This window comes from Nanorana parkeri, unplaced genomic scaffold (assembly GCF_000935625.1).
Source record: "Nanorana parkeri isolate BGI_ZX_2015 unplaced genomic scaffold, ASM93562v1 scaffold3500, whole genome shotgun sequence".
Taxonomy (NCBI): Eukaryota; Metazoa; Chordata; class Amphibia; order Anura; family Dicroglossidae; genus Nanorana; species Nanorana parkeri.
In genome coordinates this window covers 18,559-31,105 of record NW_017309768.1, presented here as the reverse complement: position 1 = coordinate 31,105, position 12,547 = coordinate 18,559, and the positions used below count along the sequence as shown (strand labels likewise).

The 12,547-nt window shown below is 40.7% G+C and overlaps 1 protein-coding gene across 1 annotated transcript in view; it reads left to right on the top strand.

The window, feature by feature from the left end:
* The window catches only part of LOC108803213 (laminin subunit beta-4-like), a gene marked incomplete at both ends in the record, with an annotated part of 40,005 nt that overhangs the window by 15,176 nt on the left and 12,282 nt on the right, over positions 1–12,547 (top strand). Inside the window, 4 exons of the mRNA XM_018575055.1 lie at positions 2,517–2,660; positions 3,269–3,500; positions 8,253–8,410; positions 11,876–12,097. Of these exons, the coding sequence (XP_018430557.1) occupies positions 2,517–2,660; positions 3,269–3,500; positions 8,253–8,410; positions 11,876–12,097 (756 nt within the window). The remainder of the gene's footprint in view (positions 1–2,516; positions 2,661–3,268; positions 3,501–8,252; positions 8,411–11,875; positions 12,098–12,547) is intronic.

The following is a 12,547-nucleotide window of genomic DNA, read 5'->3' as shown; positions in this document are numbered from 1 at the left end:
ACAACATGGACTAGCTTATAATGAGATAACATTTTATTTTCATTTTTCATTTTTTACATATATGACACATGTTGTTTGCAGAATTTATTTATTTAAATAATGAGCTAATTTATAACACGTTTTATTATCACGGTTGACAATTTATGATTTGTTACACATTTATGATATACACACACCCTTTCATGATTTGTTTGACACGGAGGTAACATCACTTTGATCCTCAATTGCAATTTGTATTGAACTTCCTGAAAGACATTTAGCGCTGTACATTTCGTTATACTACTATTCTGGAGGCTTTTAGCCTGAGTTCAGCAGCTTTTCTCCTTGTGTTCTTAGGAATGTTTTATGGTATTTTAATCTTATGGTCATATTAATATTAATACATATTTTAAGTTGTTACCCACTTTATTAATCCCATTAGCGCAAGTTATTTTAGATTACAACTATAATGTTTCCCCAATTACTAGAAACTTTGTAGACTATGGAGCTTGTTATAGAAGGCCATCTTAGGAGCCAGAATCCATGTTTGGCAAATCCTATTACCCCGATCTGAACTGACCTTGACAATATGGAATGCAGCAGAACACAATTGAGTTTAACTCTGGACCTGAACTCCTATTTACATTGTTAAAGTCTGTTTGTCCGTTTATGTAATTGTGTTAATAATGGGATTAACTTAACTCTGACACTAGGTATAGCTGAGTAAATTAACATATGATAGACTCTCAGAAAATAGTTAATCTCATCATAATTGTTTTCTCTCTCCCTATTCTTTGATTATGGCACTGGGGAGGGGATGGTTGCTTGCATTGTGTTAATGTTTGATTGCATTATGTTTTTAGACCACCAGAACTGTATACATACTGAGCTGGTTTTCAATAAAGTTAGTTCTTCTCTATTCTAAACTATGTCTCGACTGGTTCCCGGGTAGAACTGCACAACCCTGCAATAAGTCTTGGGCTGAGAGCTGGGTGTAAAGGCGATAATGACTGTGTTTGGGAACTGATGTAAGACTTTGGATTGGGTTGATAGCAAGAGGAAGCTGTGACCTTTAGCCGTGGTACCCTGCGGGGGTACCAGGCGGTCCATCACAAGCACTTACTCCTAAACTGCAGATGGAGCTTATGAAAAAGGACTAGGTGTTGGGCCATGTTTCCAAGATCTGACTGATGGGGGGACCTTAGAACCTTCAAGAATGCAGCTTCAATGTGAAATGGCACTGTAGGTTTTCTTGCCAATCAAACCTGTGTTAATTTTGAACACGTCTGGTTAGCATAGGTGTTTGAAGTGTACGTAAACCTAAAATATTTTTTTCTGCATGTCTGGCATAGTGCCAGTATTTTCCAGTAACATAACTTCCTGTTTCAGGCTGACAATACTTAACCTCTGCTTTACAATTCACAGCAGGGTTGGCAGTCTACTGTGTGCACTCCTTTACTTGGCAATTGGAATGCCTATCAGGCCTGCAAATGCCTCCTGCAGAGCTGATAGGCAGCCCAATGACCAAATGAATGAGTGCTCAAGGCAGGCAGTGGTGTCACAAGTGGATGCGGGGGGTGCGTCCCGCACCCGGGTGACACCATTGGAGGGGTGGCATGAAAATGACTGACAATCGTTTTGGTGTCACCCCCTATGAAAAGTCGGGCACTCGGTCACGGACCGAGAGCTTGACAGTGTCAGGAGAGAGGAAGGACACGGCAGCATACCTCATCCTGCCGGGTAAACGTCCCCTCCTCTCTCTGACAGCGTCCATCACCAAGATGGCCGCCGACAAGAGTCAATAAGGCCACCACGCATGCGTGATTATGACGTCACGGCGGGGTGACACCTGGTCTCCGCTTTGGGTGTGTCACCCAGCCTCGGAATGCCCCTGAAGGCAGGCTGACAATGTTACTACTATTTAAAAAGCATTGTCATCCTGAAACAGGAAGTGCTGTTACTGGCAGTATCTCCAGGTAAGAAACTTTACAACAGATTCACAAAAACAATTAGCTTAAGAATACTGCATCTTAGGAGGCATGATACCAAAAAATAGATTTCTGGAATGAAACAAGTTACATAATACAGGCATGCAGGGTCTTACCAAGAACTCAATCTAACGTGTATTTGAACCCAAAGCTTTCTTTTTGTATAGAGTCCCATCAGGGAGAATTCTCTTTACGTCCTGTCCACGAGACACAATTAGGAGAACAATATAATATTTCCTCTTCAATAGTTGTTACAGGAACAGGTTTACCCATTTGACAATTTTCTCTCTCCTCCTATTCAAAAATTTGTATCAAAGACAATAGTCACAAGGACCAATAGAGAAGGTGAATCTCCCAAGTGGAAAAACTGACAGCAATAACGACCTGACGGAGGTTCTAACCCTAAACCACTCAAAAAAACAACAACACATTGCTTTGTTTACTAGATGGATTTCGTAGTTCACTGAATGCTTTAACTTGTTGCCTTGATTGACTCTTTTAAATTAAAATAACTATTGATTGTTACTGTAACTATTTTAATCATTCCAGAGTGTTCCTGTAATTCTGAAGGATCATTAAACAATCGTTGCAGCAAGATCGGAGGTCAATGTCAATGCAAGCTCAATGTTGTTGGAAGCTGTTGTGATAGGTGTGCTGTGGGCAGCTATGCATTTGGTCCCAACGGCTGTCTAGGTATGAAAATCTCATATTTTAGGGATCTAATGGGATAACTTGTCATCTCTGATTCAGGGAAAATCTAGAGTTTTATCCCCAGAAGGGACTTACTTTCATACTCTCATCACTGCAAAGGCTAAATACCAAAACTATCATAAAACTAACAAATGAATACAATAAAGATTTCTATCTACAAACAAGAGATTATAAGTCAATGTTTCAGGAGGGAATAGGCTTTACTCTTCTGAAGTAGTCAAATTTGCTGGCAAGTTCAGAGGCAAATTACAAGTCAATAAAATTTGTTTATGAAAAGGAAAAATGCTGTAAACAAGCATTTAAATTACAACATTTTTATGTGCTTTTACCAGCAGTGTTTTTAAATGGTGATAGGGTTTCTTTAAATTAAGCTACTTTTCTGTCCAGATTATGCTACCCTTAGGTTATTATTTCAAACGGTTGTCCAGTTACAGGCCATACACACTGCACACAGAAAAATCTACATGGAAACAGGTGCTTCTGTAGTAAATACATTTATGTGGTCTTTTAAGAATTAGAGGCTTACCCTGATGTTGAAGCACGCAATAAGAAATAATGTATATGTTTGTGTTTTTTGCCCTGTCTCCTAGGTTGTGATTGTCATATCAATGGTTCAATGAGCACATTGTGTGATCAGGTTACTGGTCAGTGTGCTTGCCGTAAAGACATCAAGGGTCGTCATTGTGATCATTGCCTTCCTGGATACTATGGATTTCCAAACTGTAGACCTTGCCAGTGTAATGGAAATTCAGAGTCATGTGATCCAATAACTGGGGCTTGCAAGACCTGCAAGGGATTTGCAACTGGTACCAACTGTGAGCGGTATGGAACCTAGATAATATGTATATATATATATATATAAAAATTGTATATAGTGCGTATATACTGTATATTGTGATGTTTGGGGAACTTAGCACATATGGTGAATGCTTAAGGAACAGTCTTGAAGCCGTTTTAAACATAAACAGGACAGTCTTTTATTTCTTTCATCAACATAAAATACAGTCTGCTAATGTTTCAGCAAGTAGACAATGTCTCACCGACCAAAGATTTCCACACATACTCCATGTGTAAATGGCTCTCTCAGCCTCTTCGGCTGTCTTCCCTGTGCCTCTAGCACACACAGCCACCTGGCTCCCCTCTGACTTCTGGGTGGAGTCCTCCTGACTCCTGAACACCTCTGTTCCTCTTCCCAGCTGGAGCCCAGAACATTAGCCAGCACCCTTCCCATAAGTGCTCTGCACAGGTGTGCAATTAGATGCTGGCCACTCCTAAACAATGGACCCATGAATGGAGATTTCCTCCCTCTCAATTTTCTTAGAAATATCCCAGTTTCAGGATCCCATGCCAAATCCAGAAAACCTGGAGAGAACTGCAAAGCCAGTTCTTTCCCAGCAAAATAATTTGTTTCCAGGAACTGCTCAGCCCCTCTGACTGAGAGTCCTGGATGACTACAACACCCAGTTCTACCTTGGGATTTCCACACAATACCACATAATATATATATACTGTATATATATATATTCACTGAGTGCTGTTGATTTCTGCTTACCACTAAATATGTACACATATCTGTAAGGCCTAACATTCCTGGTGGTTTCCTTTTGGCATCTCCTAGAATTTGGCCGGGAGAATAAACCAGTAAAGGGAAAAATTGGAAGACTAATTTATTCATCTTTATGAAATCTGAATCTTTGCTCTGCAGGTGTCTTGATAATTACTTTGGGAATCCATTAAAAGGACAGCCATGTCGCCCATGTATGTGTCCAGGTCCTCCTACAGGCAACCAATATTTTGCACATTCCTGTGAAGAAATCCCTAATACTCAAGATGTTACCTGCAAATGTCTAGAAGGTTACACAGGTATAAAACACATTACTTCAAATAGCTTTGGTAATTCTAATGACTGCACGGGTTAATTTGTTTACCCTTTCTGATCAATCCTCATGATAATGTATTTGTGCTAATGTATATTAAAAAAAAATAAGAATTTACAGCCAAATGTCAGTCTGATAATGTGACAGATTTACATGTGGCCAGTGTATTCAACAAGACTTCCTTATATGCAGGAATTTGTCTTAAGTAGGTGGCATGATCTTGGGTTGGAGTATGCCAGCATGAATAGGTATAGGAGTGGGAAAGTATGGAATTTTATGTTAGTGAGGGCACTAGTCCATAGCCTAGAGAGATGTTTTGCTGCTCTTTGGAAGAAGAGTAACCCTAACAGGCAGGATTTTAACTGGTGGGCTACATATGGAGTTCTGCTGTACACCTTTGCATTGTAAGTTGGTATTGAGCTGGTTACCTTGCAAGCCATAGCTGTGAGGGTCAGCACTGGATTTATCATTATTTAAAGTAAATTTGAACCAATAAACAGTAGAGGTGAAGAGGCGGCTACATTTCCTCTTAGTCTTCAGCCAAACATTTTTTCCTATAATCAGCATGAATACAATCACCTCATATACCGCTTATTTATACAAAGTCACAATATTTATGACAGGCCGGGTTCAGTAAAATAGGAAAGTGTTTTATTTTATTTTCAGAGGGGATCCTAACAGAAGATGTGTTTCTGTGGGTACCAATGTGTGCCTAAGGTCTCCAGTAATATACATCTGGGATTAAGCTGAGTGTTTCCTGTGGGTTTTTATAGACACTAAGTAATATTAGACCATCCTCTCACTTTTTGAAAGAATCTGCTACAGAAGCATAGGTAAAGGAACTCTGCTGCTACCAAGTCAAGCTAGTAGACACCTGTTTGAGGACTATGTACAGTACTACCGCTGGGCTGCTAGGGTTATCTGGAGACTTTGCCTACGAGAGGAATCTTTGATGTTGTAAAGGAGCACTCTTGAGCAACGTCTGTCTTACCACATATGTAGAATTAACTGTAATATTCCACCTTTGCACAATCACATAATCCAATAAGGGCTGCTAACTTGACTTTTATTTTCCCTATTAAAGGGACCACTTATATTATTGCTATTCTACAGTGTGTTCCATATCTACAGTATCTCACAGAAGTGAGTACACCCCTCACATTTTTGTAAATATTTTATTATATCATTTCATGTGACAACACAGAAGAAATTACACTTTGCTACAATGTAAAGCAGTGAGTGTACAGCTTGTATATCAGTGTACATTTGCTGTCCCCTCAAAATAACTCATCACACAGCCATTAATGTCTAAACCGATGGCAACAAAAGTGAGTACTCCCCTAAGTGAACATGTCCAAATTGGGCCCAAAGTGTCAAAATTTTGTGTGGCAACCATTATTTTCCAGCACTGCCTTAACCCTCTTGGGCATGGAGTTCACCAGAGCTTCACAGGTTGCCACTGGAGTCCTCTTCCACTCCTCCATGACGACATCACGGAGCTGGTGGATGTTAGAGACCTTGCGCTCCTCCACCTTCCGTTTGAGGATGCCCCACAGATGCTCAATAGGGTTTGGGTCTGGAGACATGCTTGGCCTGGCCAGTCCATCACCTTTACCCTCAGCTTCTTTAGCAAGGCAGTGATTGCCTTGGAGGTGTGTTTTGGGTCGTTATCATGTTGGAATACTGCCCTGCGGCCCAGTCTCCGAAGGGGGGGGGGTCATGCTCTGCTTCAGTATGTCACAGTACATGTTGGCATTCATGGGCCCCTCAATGAACTGTATTTCCCCAGTGTCGGCAGCACTCATGCAGCCCTAGACCATGACACCCCCACCACCATGCTTGACTGTAGGCAAGACACACTTGTCTTTGTACTCCTCACATGGTTGCTGCCACACAGGCTTGACACCATCTGAACCAAATAAGTTTATCTTGGTCTCATCAGACTACAGGACATGGTTCCAGTAATCCATGTCCTTAGTCTGCTTCTCTTCAGCAAACTGTTTGCGGGCTCTCTTGTGCATCATCTTTAGAAGAGGCTTCCTTCTGGGACGACAGCCATGCAGACCAATTTGATGCAGTGTGCGGCGTATGGTCTGAGCACTGACAGGCTGACCCCCCACCCCTTCAACCTCTGCAGCAATGCTGGCAGCACTCATATATCTATTTCCCAAAGACAACCTCTGGATATGACGCTGAGCACGTGCACTCAATTTCTTTGGTCGACCATGGCGAGGCCTGCTCTGAGTGGAACCTGCCCTGTTAAACCACTGTATGGCCTTGGCCACAATGCTGCAGCTCAGTTTCAGGGTCTTGGCAATCTTCTTATAGCCTAGGCCATCTTTATGTAGAGCAACAATTCTTTTTTTCAGATCCTCAGAGAGTTCTTTGCCATGAGGTGACATGTTGAACTTTCAGTGACCAGTATGAGAAAGTGAGAGCGATAACATCAAATTTAACACACCTGCTCCCCATTCACACCTGAGACCTTGTAACACTAACGAGTCACATGACACCGGGGAGGTAAAATGGCTAATTGGGCCCAATTTGGAAATTTTCACTTAGGGGTGTACTCACTTTTGTTGCCAGCGGTTTAGACATTAATGGCTGTGTGATGAGTTATTTTGAGGGGACAGCAAATGTACACTGATATACAAGCTGTAAACTCACTACTTTACATTGTAGCAAAGTGTCATTTCTTCTGTGTCGTCACATGAAATGATATAATAAAATATTTACAACAATGTGAGGAGTGTACTCACTTCTGTGAGATACTGTGTATGTCCTGTACAAAAAGCATTATTTGATGAGATGTATTATCCCATTTCCTGACTATACACAAATAAATGCTTGCATGTCAACAATACATGGAGACTTGACTGTTTTCTAGCCACAGAGTATTACCTGTGTATTTAAGAAGTATAGTATGTGTTTGAATATAGTTTATTAGTATGAAAGTTATTATTTTTTAGAAAATACATTTGTGGTTTGTAATATTGATTGTTTCCTCTCATAGGAAAGAACTGTAATGAGTGTCTTGTTGGTTTATATGGAAATATAGAAGAAGGAGAAAAATGTTTACCATGTCAGTGCAATAACAATATAGATATAACAGATCCTGAAGCATGTGATAAAATCACAGGAGAATGTTTAAAGTGTTTACATAACACAGATGGAGGTCACTGTGATCGCTGCCTTCCTGGATACTATGGATTTCCAAACTGTAGACCTTGCCAGTGTAATGGGAATTCAGAGTCATGTGATCCGGTAACTGGGGCCTGCAAGACCTGCAAGGGATTTGCAACTGGCACCAACTGTGAACGGTATGGATGGAACCTAGAAATTATATTTAAGCTTGACTTTATCATTAACAGAGTCTTTTGCAAGTGCATTGAAGAGTAGATTGTTTTCTTATTTTCTATTAAAATAAAGTGCTGCATAAATTGTCAGCACTATATAAATGCCTGTAATAAAATAAAATAAAATAAGATGGCATTAGGAGATCCTGAACAGAAAGTAATAAAATATATAGAGAACTCTGTAAGAACTAACATTCCTGTTTTTTTGTAGTTGGTATTTTCTAGAAATTTGTGGGTTTCTTAAATGGCAGAGATTAGATCCGTAAAGGGAACATTTATAAGATTCATTCTTCTTGTCATATTTAACCTATATTGACTTGCTTTAAATCTTGGCTCTGCAGGTGTCTTGATAATTACTTTGGGAATCCACTAAAAGGACAGCCATGCCGCCCATGTATGTGTCCAGGTTCTCCTACAGGCAACCAATATTTTGCAGATTCCTGTGAACAAAACCCTGATACTCAAGAGGTGACCTGCAACTGTCTAGAAGGTTACACAGGTATAAAACCAATACTTCTCTTTGTAGTCTTCGGCCACACATTTTTTTCCCATCATCAGCAGAAATGCAGTCACCTCATATAGGCTTATTTACGCAATGTCACAATACTTTAAGCCAGGTTTTGCTGAGTGAAACAGAAATTTGTATTTAAAAGAGGGGATCCTACCAAAGATGTGTTTCTTTGGGCACCAATGTGTACCTAGGGGCTCTAGTGATGGAAAGGACCTAAGAGGGATTAAGCCGAGTACTTCCTGGAGTTTTTACAGACCCTGAGTAAACTCTCCTTCAGCAAGATAATCTGCCACAGACGCATGGGTAAATGAATCCTTCTGCTACCAAGTTAAATATGAGTTCTAGGTATGGATGCACTGATACCAGCTTTCGGGTATTGAGTACGAGTACTGATATTTTCTTCTACCGGCATCACGAGGTAGCGTGGGCCTGGCTTCCTGGGTGGCCCTGCTTCCTGGATGCCTGGAAAGCTGGTGTTCTATCGAAAGCACAACGGCTTCATGCTCACTCGCAACGCTGTGAGGCAGCCTGGCTTCCTGACCAATCAGGAAGCCGGGCAGCGAGTCATTACCTACTGCCCGGCTTCCTGATTGGTCAGGAAGCCAAGCTGCCTTGCAGTGTTGCTAGGCAGTATGAAGCTGGCTTCCTAGCCAATCTGGAAGCAGGCAGTGTGTCAAGACTGCCTGGCCTGGGTCAAGACTGGCTTCATGTTCCCTTGTGGCACTGCTGGTCAGAGGGAATCTCCCTCTGACCAGCAGTTCCAGTATCAGGGTAAGTATCGGAATATTTGGGTGAGTACAAGTACTCGCCCAAATGCTCAGTATCAGCACCGATACCAATACCAGTATCAGTATCGGTGCATCCCTGGTTCCAGGCATTTTCTATTTTTAAACATAAATTGGTCCAGCTTGGTTACATCTAATTCTTCAAAATCTTGAGGGACACTGAAATGCAGAAATTCACTGTAGTAGTCTGTGCTACATACAGTCAGTGCCGGTCTCCTCCGGGTGCTGCTCAACTGACTTGCGGTCCGTATTCAGTATACTGAAGGCAAGTCACTCGAGCAGCACCTGGAAGAGATCAGTGCTGACTACTACAGTGAATTCCTACATCCCCAAAGGCCCTCCAGATTTTCAGCACACAAATTAATGCCTGCATGTTGGCTACACATGGAGACTTGACTAGCTTTACCTTACGCTTTTGTAGCCATATACTCAGCATTACCTCTGTAGTAATAGAATAAAGTATGTGTTTGAATATAGTTTATTAGTATGAAAGTTATTATTGTGAAAATATATATTGGCAGTTTGTAATATTGTTTCCTCTTATAGGAAAGAACTGTAATGAATGTCTTGTTGGTTTATATGGAAATATAGAAGAAGGAGAAAAATGTTTACCATGTCAGTGCAATAACAATATAGATATAACAGATCCTGAAGCATGTGATAAAGTCACAGGGGAATGTTTAAAGTGTTTATATAACACACATGGAGGTCACTGTGATCGCTGCCTTCCTGGATACTATGGATTTCCAAACTGTAGACCATGCCAGTGTAATGGAAGATCAGAGTCATGTGAACCAGTAACTGGGGCCTGCAAGACCTGCAAGGAATTTGCAACTGGCACCAACTGTGAACGGTATGGAACCTAGAAATTATATGTATACTTTATAACACTTTATGTTTGTATATATATATATTGTATATTGTATATTGTATATATATATATCCTGGAAAAAGCTTGGTTTTATCATCAACAGAGTATTTTGCAAGTGCTTTGAAGAGTGCATTGTTTTCTTATTTTTTATTAAAATAAAGTGCTGCATAAATTGTCAGCACTATATAAATACATTTAGCGCGGTGTCATTATTCACCTATTATCACTTTATTAGTACTGCAGCTTGCTCACTTTAGGAATGTATTTATTGTTGGTTCTACTACTAGCGCGGTGTACCACCTTTATCCATTTACTATATAAATACCTGTAATAAAATAAAATGAGATGGCATTAGGAGATCCTGAATAGAAAGTAAATAAAATATATAGATAACTCTGTAAGAACTAACTTGGTTCTTGTAGTTGGTATCTTCTATAAATGTGTGGGTTTTTCAAATGGCAGAGATTAGATCCGTAAAGGGAACATTTAGAAAATGAATTCTTCTTGTCATGTTTAACCTATATTGACTTGCTTTAAATCTTGGCTCTGCAGGTGTCTTGATAATTACTTTGGGAATCCACTAAAAGGACAGCCATGCCGCCCATGTATGTGTCCAGGTTCTCCTACAGGCAACCAATATTTTGCAGATTCCTGTGAACAAAACCCTGATACTCAAGAGGTGACCTGCAACTGTCTAGAAGGTTACACAGGTATAAAACCAATACTTCTCTTTGTAGTCTTCGGCCACACATTTTTTTCCCATCATCAGCAGAAATGCAGTTACCTCATGTAGGCTTATTTACACAATGTCATAATACTTTAAGCCAGGTTTTGCTGAGTGAAACAGAAATTTGTATTTAAAAGAGGGGATCCTACTAAATATGTGTTTCTTTGGGCACCTATGTGTACCTAGGGGCTTTAGTGATGGAAATCTGGACCTAAGAGGGGTTAAGCCAAGTACTTCCTGGAGTTCCAATTAGGGATGCACTGATACCACTTTTACTGAATTGAGTATGAGTACCGATACTTTTGTCTACCTGCATCCCGAGGTAGTGTGGGCCCGGCATCCTGGGTGGCCCGGCTTCCTGGATGCCTGGGAAGCTGGTGTTCTATCAAAAGCAGAACGGCTTGGCACTCCCTCGCAATGCTGCGAGGCAGCCTGGCTTCCTGACCAATCAGAAAGACGGGCGGCGGGTCATGACCTACCACCCGGCTTCCTGATTGGCAGTTCCAGTATCGGTGTAGTTATCGGAGCATTTGGGTGAGTACTCAGTATCGGCACCGATACCAATACCAGTATCAGTATCGGTGCATCACTAATTCCAGGCATTATCTCTTTTTAAACATAAATTTGTCCAGCTTAGTCACCTCTAATTCTTCATATCTCACATCTAGAGGGACACTGGAAATGCAGAAATTCACTGTAGTAGTCTGTGCTACATACAGTCAGTGCCGGTCTCCTCCGGGTGCTGCTCAACTGACTTGCTGTCCGTGTTCAGTATACTGGAGGCAAGTTACTCAAGCAGCACCTGGAAGATATCAGCACTGACTACTACAGTGAATTCCTACATCTTCAGAGGCCCTCCAGATTTTCAGCTGCACAAAAATTAATGCCTGCATGTTGGCTACACATGGATACTTGACTAGCTTTACCTTACATTTTTGTAGCCATATACTCAGCATTACCTCTGTAGTAATAGAATAAAGTATGTGTTTGAATATAGTTTATTAGTATGAAAGTTATTATTGTGAAAATATATATTGGTGGTCTGTAATATTGATTGTTTCCTCTCATAGGAAAGAACTGTAATGAGTGTCCTGTTGGTTTTTATGGAAATATAGAAGAAGGAGAAAAATGTTTACCATGTCAATGCAATAACAATATAGATATAACAGATCCTGAAGCATGTGACAAAATCACAGGGGAGTGTTTAAAGTGTTTGAGAAACACATCCGGACCTAACTGCGCATCCTGTCTACCAGGCTACTTTGGTACTGGACATCATCAGAATTGTACAAGTAAGCAAGTACTAAAGTTGTCTGCTAGTGAATTTATACCCCTATCTTAAATGAACCATATCTGAAACAATTTTATTCAATTAGTCCTGGCTGGCTTGTTTATTATGTAGAAATGTGTGACACAAGACATGAGATTAAATACAAAGTGTATCCTGTACTGACTCAACAGTTTTCTTTAAGATCCAGGACAATCCCATATTACACAGGACAGATGGCAATACAGTGGCACAGGGCTTCTATACTTATTACAGAATTCAGCCCTAATGTTTCTCTAAAAGGATGGATTTTGGTCCACTCTTCTTTACAGATCTTCTCTAAATCTTTAAGGTTTCTTGGCTGTCGCTTGGCAACTCAACGTTTCAGCTCCCTCCATAAATGTTCTGAAGGATTAAGGTCTGGAGGCCACTCCATGACCTTAATGTGCTTCTTCTTGAGCCACTGCTTTGTTGC